A 14,403-nucleotide genomic window follows, 5' to 3' on the forward strand; every position below is an offset into this window, starting at 1 on the left:
TATCTATTCTACTAGTTACGTCCTTCCAGTAAGTTTGCCAAATATGATTTCCCTTTCATAAATCCATATGACTTTCTCTAATCCCAATAATATTTAAATGTCCTGTTATCACATCCTTCATAATAGACTATTTTTTTCCGTACTACAGATGTTATGATCACGGTAATAGAGAACATCAATGGTTTAATAATAAAAATACTGCACTTTTTTTCTTTACCATTTTCGTCCTCTTCTGTGGATGCCAATTTGTGGTTGGAAATTGCACTGTGCACATAAGATGCTCCAGTATCCTACCCAATTGCTCTTCTATATGTGTGTGCCTCAATAATGAGGGGATCATAGCAACCTTCAAACATGTTCTTACCCATTATCAAAATGTCCACTTAGAATCAGGAATATACTCTTTCCTAACGATGATTCTGAAGTCCATGGTTGTCCCATTGCTGACTTCTAATGACTCAGAATTGACATGGGATCTTCTATTCTATTCTATTCTATTCTGTGTAGCTTATCAGAAATCTGAGCAGTACATACGTCCACAGAGGCAGCGAAGTCTCTGACTCTTCCAGCCTGGCTGACCTGATCTGATCTGAAATGGATTCTCACTTGCCTGAAAAGAGCATCAGTCACCAGGTTCGATTCCGGCTTGGATCACTGTCTGTGCGGAGTCTGCACATCCTCCCCGTGTGTGCGTGAGTTTTCTCCGGGTACTCCGGTTTCCTCCCACAGTCCAAAGATGTGCAGGTTAGGTGGATTGGCGATGCTAAATTGACCTTAGTGTCCAAAATTGCCCTTAGTGTTGGGTGGGGTTGCTGGGTTATGGGGATAGGGTGGAGGTGTTGACCTTGGGTAGGGTGCTCTTTCCATGAGCCGGTGCAGACTCGATGGGCCGAATGGCCTCCTTCTGCACTGTAAATTCTATGTAAATCTATGTAAATCTGTCTGCAGCTGACTAGGAGACTTTGTAAACATCACCCACTGAGCCCTGGAAAGATCCAGAGGTATAAATGTTAACTGCAGCAGTAACCTTGAGAGCCCTGTGCATTGGGTGTCCACCCATGTGATTGCAGGCAATCTCCGGCCTAATCATTTGGCAGATGGTTGTGACTGCTTCCCTTGAAAGCCAGAGCTTGCGATACTGGATCTCGGTCATGTCAAGGTAGTTGAATCGCTGCCTGTACACCTGGGCAGCTGGGTAGTGGCATTGTTAGCGGTGAGGTCCCCCTTGCCCTCCTGTTGGCCCTGAGCCCTGTGCCTCTGCTCTGAGGTGATACCTTCGACTACCTGACCTCCTCTCTCTTTGTCCCCTCTCTTCCTCCTCGGAGAAAATGCTCCATGCTGATTAGACTATACCCAGCTGCAGAAATGCTAATCGGACTGGCCCGTGCATGGAGGGCGCCAGAGGGATGCAAATCTCGGATGTCACAAGACTGAATCTCCTGAGAGCTCCAGGCTATGTACACATCTCTAAAGAAAGCAGTGAAAACACTCATAATACTCCAAACCAAACTCCCAAAATCTGTTTTCAACTCAACCTGCCTTTGCTCCAGACCAATTTTATCCCACATGGATGAGAAAATGACAAAAGCAGATTGGCCACCTGCTCGTGTCGCCCTTGCAGCGACCTAAACATCACATAAGCACCATGATATTCTGGTCAGTAGCACATTTAATCATCTAAATGAGCTTCCTAAATATCAGTGGAACTCATCTGATTTGCGCTTGCATCCACCGATCGTAATATCGCACGAGTGCATGATGACGTCGGAATGCATGCCCAACGTCTTCTGGGGCGATTTCACACACTGCCAGTTTGGGTGCACTCGCCCAGGCAGTGTAAAATTCTGCTCATAAAGTTGAGTAGTGGAAGCCCTTATAATGATATGTGGCGACTGAACTAGTTTCTATTGATAGCATCTCTGAGAGGCAACCGGTAAATGATAAAAATGAGGGGTCAGTGATGAAACTTTGGGTCCTTAAGGAATGACTGCATGCAGGGACAGGCTGTGCTGGGATAAGCGGAAGTTAAACTAAAGAAAGACATTTATACAGAGGGGGGGCCACAGAGAAAATATAACAGAGGAGGATAGAGTAGTCCACAGCAAACCTGCAGAGACAAGTGGATGTCATGGAACAAGGTTGTGATTACGAAAATGCTATTGGCAATGTTAAACCTATGTCTCAGCCACAAGGCAGAATAAAAGGCAAATTGCTGGGATACAAATAGGAAATTGTGGGTACATTGAGTACATATTGGGTTATAATAAGTAATGGAGCAGGGGGTTTAACATTCATTTCTCTGTCTATGTTTCTATGTTGCATAGGGCACGATTCAACTAAATGGGAATAACGTCCCAAAGCGGGCATGTTTTGCCATGTGTTTCGAGGCGCTTTCAGTGCCGTGAAACACATGGCTATACAAGCCACTCAAATTAAATAAGGGGCCTCAGCGGGGAACGTGTGGCTGAGGCAGCACATAGCCCCATTTTCTACACCAAGGAGCACTGCCCCCCAGCCCCACGCACTGTGGCAGAGTCCCTGGCAGCCCTGGCCCAATCGCAGCCGCACAAAAAATGCCAGCTTGGCAGTGCCAACTTGACACCCTGGCAGTGCAACTGCCAACAACAGGGCACCTTGGTAGTGTCAGGCTGGCACTGCCAGGGTGCTAGCTGGCACTTCCAGGCTGGCAGTGCCAAGCTGTCACCAACAGTGCTAGGGTACCACACTGCCCAAAGGGCGTGCACCTGGAGGCCTCTGATTCTCTGGGAGACCTCCATATTTATGGGGACCAGTGCTGAATGGCATTCGCCCGAACACTCCGAGGCGAAGGGGATAGATCCCAATGCCTAGCTGTCTCGCTCTAATATGCAGGTTTGCTATATGCAGATTTACTAAAAAGTGATACAATGGGTGGAATTTACATTGCGAGGCGTTGTGAGCAGGTAGATCCCGGGAGCAGGGTCTCCCGGCTTTTATCGCCACATTGCGCGCGGTGAGCTGCTTTTCGGGCGCAGCATGGTCTTTGGATCACGCCCGTAGGTTTTAATTTGTATCTACATCAGAATTCTTAAATATGCTAGGTAGAAAATGTGCTTTGTTCTGTGTGTTAAGATCTTCGTCGTATAGATTATTTAGTCATGTTTTTTATTGCTTTTAAGCTGCTCTGTCATGGAGTGAGGTAGCCTGTCCAACATTTTTACAAATCTTCAATATATGATTATGTTTGATGTGTTTAAATTTGTACTTGAAACAGTGTAACCTTTCATTGGACTTGGGAATTGTTACTATGTTTGTAGGCCTGTCTACATGCCACTTTGCCTGGGCCTTCCATTCTGAAGCTGAGGAGGAGTTGCTCAATATGATTCCTGCCATGCAGAAAGGAGATCCTCAGTGGTCTGAGTTGAAAGCCATGGGAGTAGGATGGTGGGTTCGAAACATTACTACACTCCGCAAGACTGTTGAGAAGGTATTCCAAATATAACTATATGTTAGGGATTCACGCACAAGAGTATGTAAGAATGGTGGATAAAAACTACGGTAAATTTTGGGCATGGGGCATTGGGGGAAACATTACTCATGTGCTCCAGTTTTCATCTGAGAGAGGATTTTGTTTTTGCAACTTGTCTGAAGTGTTTAGCTTTGTTGAGATAGGGTTTACACCAGTAAAATATCAGCTGATAATTCTCAGTCAAAATTAAAAATATCACTGCATTTTATGATAATTTGTCATTGCCTCTTCACAGCATGAATTAGTTGTAGTAATACAAGTCCTTCCATTATCAAAGCTTTGGACTTCAATTCAGTGAATATGCACTGCCGATAATGTGAAATATAATTATGTGGACCAAAATCATACCTTTTTTGATTTTTGTCAATGTTGAGTTGCCTCGTCTTTGCTGAGTGTCAGAACGAGGGGAGAGAGCCAGAGGAGGGGAAATAGCCTTTAGTTACTGAAAATTACTGATAGTGAAAAGTGTGCTTGTGAAACTGGTTGATTCTGATTGACAACAAGATTAAGTTTGACCATGATTCCAATGATCATTGAGTGAACAACCTGCTGCAGCACAGTGTCCAAACTTATACATGAAAAATATCATGTGTGCAATATTGGAGGGCTGCCAGTGTCCATAAATGATACTCTTGCACAAGTTGCTTCTTTCAGAAGAGGGAATTGAAAGAAAAACAGTACATCTGAGGGTTGTCGACACAGGAATTGTATGACATTCATTATTAGTGATATGTCAGACTGCACTATGATATGCACTTTGTGTTTTGTGAAATTATTTTTATAGTCATGACTAGTTTAATAACCAAAGATAAAATATGAATTAAAATTACCATAGTTTTAGATGAACAAGAAACTCTTGATTTGTAATTCAGTGAATGAGTGGGCTGCCAGTGTAAGGATCTGGTAAATATAGTGACAGTGGTAATTGGACTGTAAGTGATGTATGGCATTCTAACTCCTTTACTGGGCCATTTTCACCAAATGGACCAAGTTAAAATCAGCACTCAACTCATGATCATTGCACCCCATCTTACTTTGGTTTATTATTATATTACTAGTCCACCAATTTAAAATTCTTATGCTGAAATTCCTCCATGGAATCACCGATCTCTATTTGTAACCTCCCAAAACAGTGCCATTCACAAACATCATCTTCTTTGGCTCTGATCTGTGTAAGGGTTGCACGGTAGCACAATGGTTGGCATGGTAGCTCAGTTGTTAGCACTGTTGCTTCAGAGCACCAGGGTTCGATTCCTTGCTTGGGTCACTGTATAGAACAGTAGAACAGTACAGCACAGCACAGAACAGGCCCTTCGGCCCTCGATGTTGTGCCGAACAATGATCACCCTACTTTAAACCCACGTAACCCGTATACCCGTAACCCAACAATCCCCCCATTAACCTTACACTACGGGCAATTTAGCATGGTCAATCCACCTAACCCGCACATCTTTGGACTGTGGGAGGAAACCGGAGCACCCGGAGGAAACCCACGCACAAACAGGGAGGACGTGCAGACTCCACACAGACAGTGACCCAGCCGGGAATCGAACCTGGGACCCTGGAGCTGTGAAGCATTGATGCTAACCACCATGCTACCGTATGTGCGGAGTCTACACGTTCTCCCTGTGTATGTGTACGTTTCTTCCGGGTGCTCCAGTTTCCTCCCACAAGTCCCGAAAGACGTGCTTGTTAGGTGAATTGGACATTGTGAATTCTACTTCGGTGTACCCAAACAAATGCTGTAGTAGACGAGTAGGGGATTTTCAACATAGCTTCATTACAGTGTAATGTAAACCAACTTGTGACACTAATAAATATTATTATTATTTGTTCCACCATTGGAAGCTATGCTTCCAGCCTCTTGGGTCCCACACTCCATCGTCTCACCACCTTCCTCTCCTCTTTAAAACCCGCCTCTTTGATCAAGTGTATCAGTCACCTTTATGAATTTCTGATTAATCTTTGTATTTATGGTACTCCAGTTAGTCTTCTGCATGCCCCTGACCTTTTCTCCTTACTGGAATTTATGTTGCACATCTGCTTCTTCTAAATATATCAGATTACAAATCTACAGTTCTATTTACCAGTTTGTCTCCGATTTATCCCCACTTTTCAGTCCATAAATATGCTCCAAGCAGAATGTGTGATTGACCCCTTGTTCTATGGTCTGCTCAATCCAAAGGGATTATGTTGAGTCCACTTGTCTGTTTTAAACCCTTATGCTTTGATGCTACATTATCACCTCTAATTATTAGTACTACCGTTGCTCCTTAAAAGTTGTATACCCAGTCAGATATTTTCTGGCCGTTAAGAGTCCCTGTTCCAGTCAGCACCTGCTGGTTTCCCGGCGGCGTGTGATAGCTTCAGTGGGAAATAGAGAATCCTGCCACCAGAAAACGGCTTGCCGCCGAGACACACGCAACCAGGGGACCGGTGAATCTTTCCCATCATTGCCAAGCCTGACTTGGCTGCAAGCACGTGGACCTGTTATGTCACAATTTTCTATTTGAATCAATTACTCTAATTTCAAATGGTACAGAATTGAGAGGACAGATTTGAAGTCATTTCATTTTCTCTCTTTTGTTTTTCATAGGTTGCAAAAGCTGCTTTCCAAAGAAATAACTCTGCAATGGATGCGGCTTTATTTTATCTTGCTATAAAGAAAAAGGCTGTTCTCTGGGGTTTGTTCAGGTAAGTTCAGTAAAAAAGATGCATGCCAAGATAATTTAGGACAAATGCAACACTGAAGTTTTCGCATTGCTAACTATTCCCCCCTTAAGTTGTATCTTTCACGCAGTGCTAACCCTGAATATTGAAAACCACGAGCAAGATTCCTCTTGTGCAAAAACATTTTCCTTCCCTAAACTACAATGAGAAGGCTGTCTGTTTGTATTTTTTCTATAACTGATATCACTAAGTTGGTCTGAGAATTATTTCACGTTTAATGATGCCCTTCCCTTCATCGCATCATTTAAAAAAAAATACACTAGAGTATTGCAGCTCAAACATTGGGATCCTCTGTTTAATTTAAGTAATTTGAAAGAATTAATATGTCTCGTACTTTGATGATGCTATCCCAAATTTTCACCATGAACCCATGATTTTTTTTAATTTTTGATTTTTTTTATTTTTAAAAAATAAATTTAGAGTACCCAATTAGTTTTTCCAATTAAGGGCCAATTTAGCATGACCAATCCACCTACTCTGCACATTTTTGGGTTGTGGGGCCGAAACCCACGCAGACACGGGGAGAATATGCAAACTCCACACGGACAGTGACCCAGAGCTGGGACCTCAGCGCCATGAGGCGGTTGTGCTAACCACTAGGCCACCGTGCTGCCCCCCATGAACCCATGATGGGTGTGTAGTCATCTGGCTAATTTTGGCACAGTTAATTTTAAATCCTCGGTAGTGCTGACTGCTTTCCTACATGATAATCTTTCACAAAGGTTGCAGACTTTGCTGTCCCCCTGCGAGCTTGAATATTTATACAGGACTTATGTTCAGAGAATCATAAAATTTCTACAGTACAGAAGGAGGCCATTTGGCCCATCGAGTCTGCACTGACCCTCTTAATGAGCACGCTAACCAGGCTCCTGTCCTATCCCTGCAACCCCGTAACCCCACCTAATCCACACAACCTTGAACACTAAGGCAATTTTAGCATAGCCAATCTACCTAACTTACACATCCTTGGACTTTGGGAGGAAACAAAAGCGCTCTGAGGAAACCACACAGACACGGGGAGAATGTGCAAATTCCACACAATCACCCAAGGCTGGACTTGAACCCAGGTCCCTGGCACTGTGAGACAGCAGTTTTTCTTAAAATAAATTTAGAGTATGCAATTCATTTTTTCCAATTAAGGGGCAATTTAGCGTGGCCAATCCACCTACGATGCTCATCTTTTGAGTTGTGGGGGCGAAACCGACGCAAACACGGGGAGAATGTGCAAACTCCACATGAACAGTGACCCAGAACCGGGATCGACCCTGGGACCTCGTCGCTGTGAGGCAACCGTGCTAATCACTTGCGCCACCATGCTGCCCGAGACAGCAGTTTTAACCACTGCGCCACAGTGAATTGATCAAGACATAAACTACACTTGATCTTAACCAAAAGGCCAAGTTGTTTATTTAATTTTTTAAATTTAATTTTAGGGGTTGTGGGTTTTGCTTGCTCGGCCACCATTTGTTATACATTGCTAAGTGCCCTTGAGAAGACGACGGTAAGGTTCCTCTTGAACTGCTGCAGTCAATGTGGTGTAGATATACCCACTGTGCTGTTAGGGAGGGAGTTCTAGAATTTTGACCCAGCGACAGCAAAGGAACGGTGCTTTATTTCCAAGTCAGGATGGTGAGTGACTTGGAGAGGAACTTCCAAGTGGTGGTGTACCCATACATCTGCTTCCCTTGTCCTTCTAGATGGTAGTGGTTGTGGGTTTGGAAGGTGCTGCCTAAGGAGCCTTGGTGAATTCCTGCATCTTGTAGATGGTACACAAGGCTGTTACTATGTGTGGGTGGTGGATTGAGTGAATGTTTGTGGAATGGGGAGCAATCAAATGGGCTGCTTTGTCCTGGATGGTGTCAAGCTTCTTGAGTGTTGTTGAAGATACACTCATCCAGGCAAGTGGGGAATATTCCATCATGATCCTGATTTGTGCTTCGTAGATGGTGGACAGGCTTTGGGGAGTCAGGATTCCCAGCCTCTGACCTGCTCTTGTAGCCACAGTATTTATATGGCTAGTCCTGTTCAGATTCTGGTCATTGGTGACACCCAGGAGGTTGATATTGGGGGATTCCATGATGTTAATGCCATTGAATGTCAAAGGGTGATAGTTTGATTCTCTTTTATTGGAAATGGCCTGGAGATGTTCCTCCTGCAGAATGTGGGAGGAAAGGGTCACCTCTCGTGTCCCTTCTGACTACATCTGCGGGAAGTGCACCCAACTCCAGCTCCTCGAGAGCCGCATTAGGGACCTGGAGCTGGAGCTGGATGAACTTCGGATCATTCGGGAGGCGGAGGAGGTTATTGAGAGGAGTTATAGGGAGGTAGTCACACCTCAGGTAAAAGAAGAAAGTAGATGGGTTACCGTCAGGGGAGGCAGAGGGAACCGGCAGGCAGTGCAGGGATCCCCTGTGGTCGTTCCCCTCTATAACAAGTATACCGTTTTGGATACTGTTGTGGGGGACGACTTACCAGGGGTAAGCAATAGAGCGCAGGTCTCTGGCACAGAGTCTGTCCCTGTTGCTCAGAAGGGAAGGGAGAAGAGGAACAGAGCACTTGTCATTGGGGACTCCATAGTTAGAGGAACAGACAGGAGGTTCTGTGGGAACGAAAGAGACTCACGGTTGGTGTGTTGCCTCCCAGGTGCCAGGGTTCGTGATGTCTCTGATCGTGTTTTTGGGATCCTTAAGGGGGAGGGGGAGCAGCCCCAAGTCGTGGTCCACATAGGTACCAACGACATAGGTAGGAAGAGAGATGGGGATTTGAGACAGAAATTCAGGGAGCTAGGGTGGAAGCTGAGAGCTAGAACAAACAGAGTTGTTATCTCTGGGTTGTTACCCGTGCCACGTGCTAGCGAAGTAAGAAATAAGGAGAGAGAGGAGTTGAACACGTGGCTACAGGGATGGTGCAGGAGGGAGGGTTTTGGTTTCCTGGATAATTGGGGCTCATTCTGGGGTAGGTGGGACCTCTACAAACAGGATGGTCTTCACCTGAACCAGAGGGGTACCAATATCCTGGGAGGGAGATTTGCTAGTGCTCTTCGGGGGGGTTTAAACTAATTCAGCAGGGGGATGGGAACCTAAATTGTAGACCCAGTGTACAGGATGTTGAGAGTAGTGAGGTCAGGGATAGGGTTAAAAGTTCGAAAGAGGGCACCGGCAAGCAGGACGCTGGTTTGAAGTGTGTCTACTTCAACGCCAGGAGCATCCGGAATAAGGTGGGTGAGCTTGCAGCATGGGTTGGTACCTGGGATCTCGATGTTGTGGCGATTTCGGAGACATGGGTAGAGCAGGGACAGGAATGGTTGTTGCAGGTTCCAGGATTTAGATGTTTCTGTAAGAACAGAGAAGATGGTAAAAGAGGGGGGGGTGTGGCATTGTTAATCAAGGAAAGTATTACGGCGGTAGAAAGGACGCTTGAGGACTCGTCTACTGAGGCAGTATGGGCCGAGGTTAGGAACAGTAGAGGAGAGGTCACCCTGTTGGGAGTTGTCTATAGACCTCCGAATAGTCCCAGAGATGTAGAGGAAAGGATTGCAAAGATGATTCTTGACAGGAGCGAGAGTAACAGGGTAGTTGTTATGGGGGACTTTAACTTTCCAAATATTGACTGGAAATACTATAGTTCGAGTACTATAGATGGGTCAGTTTTTGTGCAGTGTGTGCAGGAGGGTTTTCTGACACAGTATGTAGACAGGCCAACAAGGGGCGAGGCCACATTGGATTTGGTACTGGGTAATGAACCCAGCCAGGTGTTAGATTTAGATGTAGGTGAGCACTTTGGTGATAGTGATCACAACTCGGTTATGTTTACTTTAGCAATGGGCAGGGATAGGTATATACCGCAAGGCAAGAATTATAGCTGGGGGAAAGGCAATTATGATGCTATTCAGCAAGATTTAGGAGGTATAGGATGGGGAAGGAAACTGCAGGGGATGGGTACAATCGAAATGTGGAGCTTTTTCAAGGAACAGCTACTGCGTGTCCTTGATAAGTATGTACCTGTCAGGCAGGGAGGAAGTTGTCGAGCAAGGGAGCCGTGGTTTACTAAGGAAGTTGAAGCACTTGTCAAGAGGAAGAAGAAGGCTTATGTTAGGATGAGACATGAAGGCTCAGTTAGGGCACTTGAGAGTTACAAGTTAGCCAGGAAGGACCTAAAGGGAGAGTTAAGAAGAGCGAGGAGAGGACACGAAAAGTCGTTGGCGGATAGGATCAAGGAAAACCCCAAGGCTTTCTATAGGTATATCAGGAACAAAAGAATGACTCGAGTAAGATTAGGGCCAATCAAGGATAGTAGTGGAAAGTTGTGTGTGGAATCAGAGGAGATAGGGGAAGCATTAAATGGATATTTTTCGTCAGTGTTTACACTGGAGAAAGACAATGTTGTCGAGGAGAACACGCAGGTTCAGTCGACCAGGCTAGATGGAATTGAGGTTCAAAAGGAGGAGGTGTTAGCAATTTTAGAAAATGTCAAAATAGACAAGTCCCCTGGGCCAGATGGGATTTATCCTAGGATTCTCTGGGAAGCCAGGGAGGAGATTGCTGAGCCTTTGTCCTTGATCTTTATGTCGTCTTTGTCGACAGGAATAGTGCCGGAAGACTGGAGGATAGCAAATGTTGTCCCCTTGCTCAAGAAGGGGAGTAGAGACAACCCTGGTAATTATAGACCTGTGAGCCTTACTTCGGTTGTGGGTAAAATGTTGGAAAAGGTTATAAGAGATAGGGTTTATAATCATCTTGAAAAGAACAAGTTGATTAGCGATACTCAACACGGTTTTGTGAAGGGTAGGTCATGTCTCACAAACCTTATTGAGTTTTTTGAGAAGGTGACCAAACAGGTGGATCAGGGTAAAGCTGTTGATGTGGTGTATATGGATTTCAGTAAGGCGTTTGATAAGGTTCCCCACGGTAGGCTATTGCAGAAAATAAGGAAGTATGGAATTGAAGGTGATTTAGCGGTTTGGATCAGTAATTGGCTAGCTGAAAGAAGACAGAGGGTGGTGGTTGATGGCAAATGTTCATCCTGGAGTTAAGTTACTAGTGGTGTACCGCAAGGATCTGTTTTGGGGCCACTGCTGTTTGTAATTTTTATAAATGACCTGGAAGAGGGTGTAGAAGGATGGGTTAGTAAATTTGCAGATGACACGAAGGTCGGTGGAGTTGTGGATAGTGCTGAAGGATGTTATAGGATACAGAGGGACATAGATAAGCTGCAGAGCTGGGCTGAGAGGTGGCAGATGGAGTTTAATGCGGAAAAGTGTGAGGTGGTTCACTTTGGAAGGAGTAACAGGAATGCAGAGTACTGGGCTAATGGCAAGATTCTTGGTAGTGTAGATGAACAGAGAGATCTCGGCATCCAGGTACATAAATCCCTGAAAGTTGCCACCCAGGTTAATAGGGCTGTTAAGAAGGCATATGGTGTGCTAGCCTTTATAAGCAGGGGGATTGAGTTTCGGAACCACAAGGTCATGCTGCAGCTGTACATAACTCTGGTGCGGCCACACCTGGAGTACTGCGTGCAGTTCTGGTCACCACATTATAGGAAGGATGTGGAAGCTTTGGAAAGGGTTCAGAGGAGATTTACTAGGATGTTGCCTGGTATGGAGGGAAGGTCTTACGAGGAAAGGCTCAGGGAATTGAGGTTGTTTTCGTTAGAGAGGAGAAGGCTGAGAGGTGACTTAATAGAGACATATAAGATAGTCAGAGGGTTAGATAGGGTGGACAGTGAGAGTCTTTTTCCTCGGATGGTGATGACCAACACGAGGGGACATGGCTTTAAATTGAGGGGTGAGAGATATAGGACAGATGTCAGAGGCAGTTTCTTTACTCAGAGAGTAGTAGGGGTGTGGAACGCCCTGCCTGCAATAGTAGTAGACTCGCCAACTTTAAGGGTATTTAAGTGGTCACTGGATAGACATATGGATGAAAATGGAATAGTGTAGGTCAGATAGGCTTCAGATGGTTTCACAGGTCGGCGCAACATCGAGGGCCGAAGGGCCCGTACTACGCTGTAGTGTTCTATGTTCTATGTTCTATGGTCATTGCCCAGCATTTGCGTGGCGTGAAAGTTTCTTGCCAATTTTCAGCCCAAGGCCTGGATATTGTCCAGGTCTTCCTCCATTTGCACATGGAGTGAGTCGCAAATGGTGCAAATGTTAGTGAACATCCCCACATTTGACCTTCTGTTGGAAGAAGGTAATTGATGAAGAAGCTGAAGATGGTTTGGCCTAGGACACTACCCTAAGGAACACCTGCAGTGATGTCCTGGGACTGAGATGACTGACTTCCAACCACCAGAGCCATCTTCCTTTGTGCCCAGGTATGATTCCAACTTGTGGAGAGTTTTCCCCTGATTCCCATTTACTTGGGTTTCGCTAGGGCTTTTTGATGGTATACTCGATCAAGTGCTGCCTTGATGTCAAGCAGTCACTCTCACCTCACCTGTGGAGTACAGCTCTTCTGTCCATGTTTGAACCAAGGCTATAATGAGGTCAGGAGTTGAAACACCAGTTGTACCAAGTTTACTTTAATTGTAGATATTTTTCTGCTGCTAAACAGAAACATCATTTTAATGTTTTGGGCAAGATTCTCTGCTGAAGATATAAATACATACAAAATGAAAAATTAATTGCTGTATTTTTTTTACTTCAAATCAATGTTCCTCGGCGAATATTAGAAGGACATTCAACATTTTGCCTTGAATGGTGGTTATCACCTCAGACTCATGGCTACTGAAAGTTTTATTAAAGGAGGCTGGATTCATTAATAGCCTTTACTCACTTTAGTTGTGAACTGAAATACATTTGGTGTTACTTTAGACTGAAGTTGTGACATAGTTGTAGAAATCAGAGTTGGTGGAGGTACATGGGGCCCAATTCTCCCATCGGGCGGCTAAGTGCTGATGCCGGCGTAAAACCGGGAGTGCTTTACTCCGGCGTCGGCGCCCGTTCCGGGACCCGATTCTCCGGGCCACAGTGGGATAGCACGGCACTGGTGCGGCCCACGTCGCTCCAGCTGCCAACACCAGCCTGAACCCGGCGTCGCGGTGTCCACGCATGTGCATTTGCGCAGGCGCCAACCAGCGCATGCGCAGTGGCTTTCTTCCCCACGCCGGCCCCGACGCCAGATGGCGCAGGGCTACAGGAGCCGACGTGGAGGAATGGAGGCCGCGGGACAGAGAGGCAGCACCGTCGATCGGTGGGGCCCGATCGCTGGCCAGGCCACTATGGAGGCCGCCGCCGAACCCTTCAACGCCGAGGTCCCGCCGGCTCAGAGGATGTTAGAACGGTGCCGGCAGGACTCAGCTTTTTGTTGACGGCTGCTTGACCCATCTGGGCCAGAGAATCGGCACGCTGGCCCGGGCCGGAGAGTCGCCGCATACCCTGACCGGTACCACACCGGCCTCAGTGGCGCCGATTCCCCACTCTGCGGATAATCGCGTCCCGGCATCGGGGCGGCTTGGCGTGCGCCAGAGATTCCGCCCATGATTCATCAATTGTAATTTTTTGGGGGAAATGTTTTTCTACTGAGTTTTCATATTTTATATCCAACAAATTATAAATTATACGCTGTCAGAAAAAAAGTGCAAAAACCACGCCGATCAATTGTAATTTTGACAAACCATTGGACTGTGGGTTACCATTTTGCCTATTCACTTTCAGAAAAGGTTAAATGATGCTTGAAGGAACCAATCTGCTGAGGAACAAAATGGTTTATATTTGGTTGAAAAATATTGAGGAATTTGGAAATGTGTTGTGTATTAAATTATTTATTTCCACAAGTATTCATAAATCAAGATTGTCAACAGATACAGCGTGAGTCAAAATGGCATTGGGAAACTTAGAAAATAAGGGTTTTCTCCCATTGTTTAACACTTTTATCTAGTGGGTAGCCGATTCAAATTGCCACGGATAGAGTTTTACCATTACAACTACTGCTTCATAGTAGCTACAATTCTTCTTGCTGAACGAGCTGATTTTCAGTGCATTAGTAAGGATTGGACCTAACAGGAAGGTACAATTTGCTTATATTTTTATTCAATTAAACATCTTGCTATTAAATGTGGTTTTACTGGTATGCAATATAGAAAATGACATGCAGTACAACATCTTGAAAACATATCCATGGACATGTTAAAGGGCATTGTTCCTACAGAATAAGTAAGAT

The 14,403-nt window shown here is 45.3% G+C and overlaps 1 protein-coding gene across 2 annotated transcripts in view; it reads left to right on the forward strand.

Annotated features, from left to right (window-relative positions):
- The window catches only part of dmxl2 (Dmx-like 2), a 220,418-nt gene that overhangs the window by 128,684 nt on the left and 77,331 nt on the right, over positions 1-14,403 (forward strand). For both annotated transcript variants that reach the window (XM_038813520.1, XM_038813521.1), the window contains exons 20-21: positions 3,297-3,466; positions 6,105-6,202. In XM_038813520.1, coding sequence (XP_038669448.1) covers positions 3,297-3,466; positions 6,105-6,202 — 268 coding nt within the window. The remainder of the gene's footprint in view (positions 1-3,296; positions 3,467-6,104; positions 6,203-14,403) is intronic.

Source organism: Scyliorhinus canicula, chromosome 12 (assembly GCF_902713615.1).
Source record: "Scyliorhinus canicula chromosome 12, sScyCan1.1, whole genome shotgun sequence".
NCBI lineage: Eukaryota > Metazoa > Chordata > Chondrichthyes > Carcharhiniformes > Scyliorhinidae > Scyliorhinus > Scyliorhinus canicula.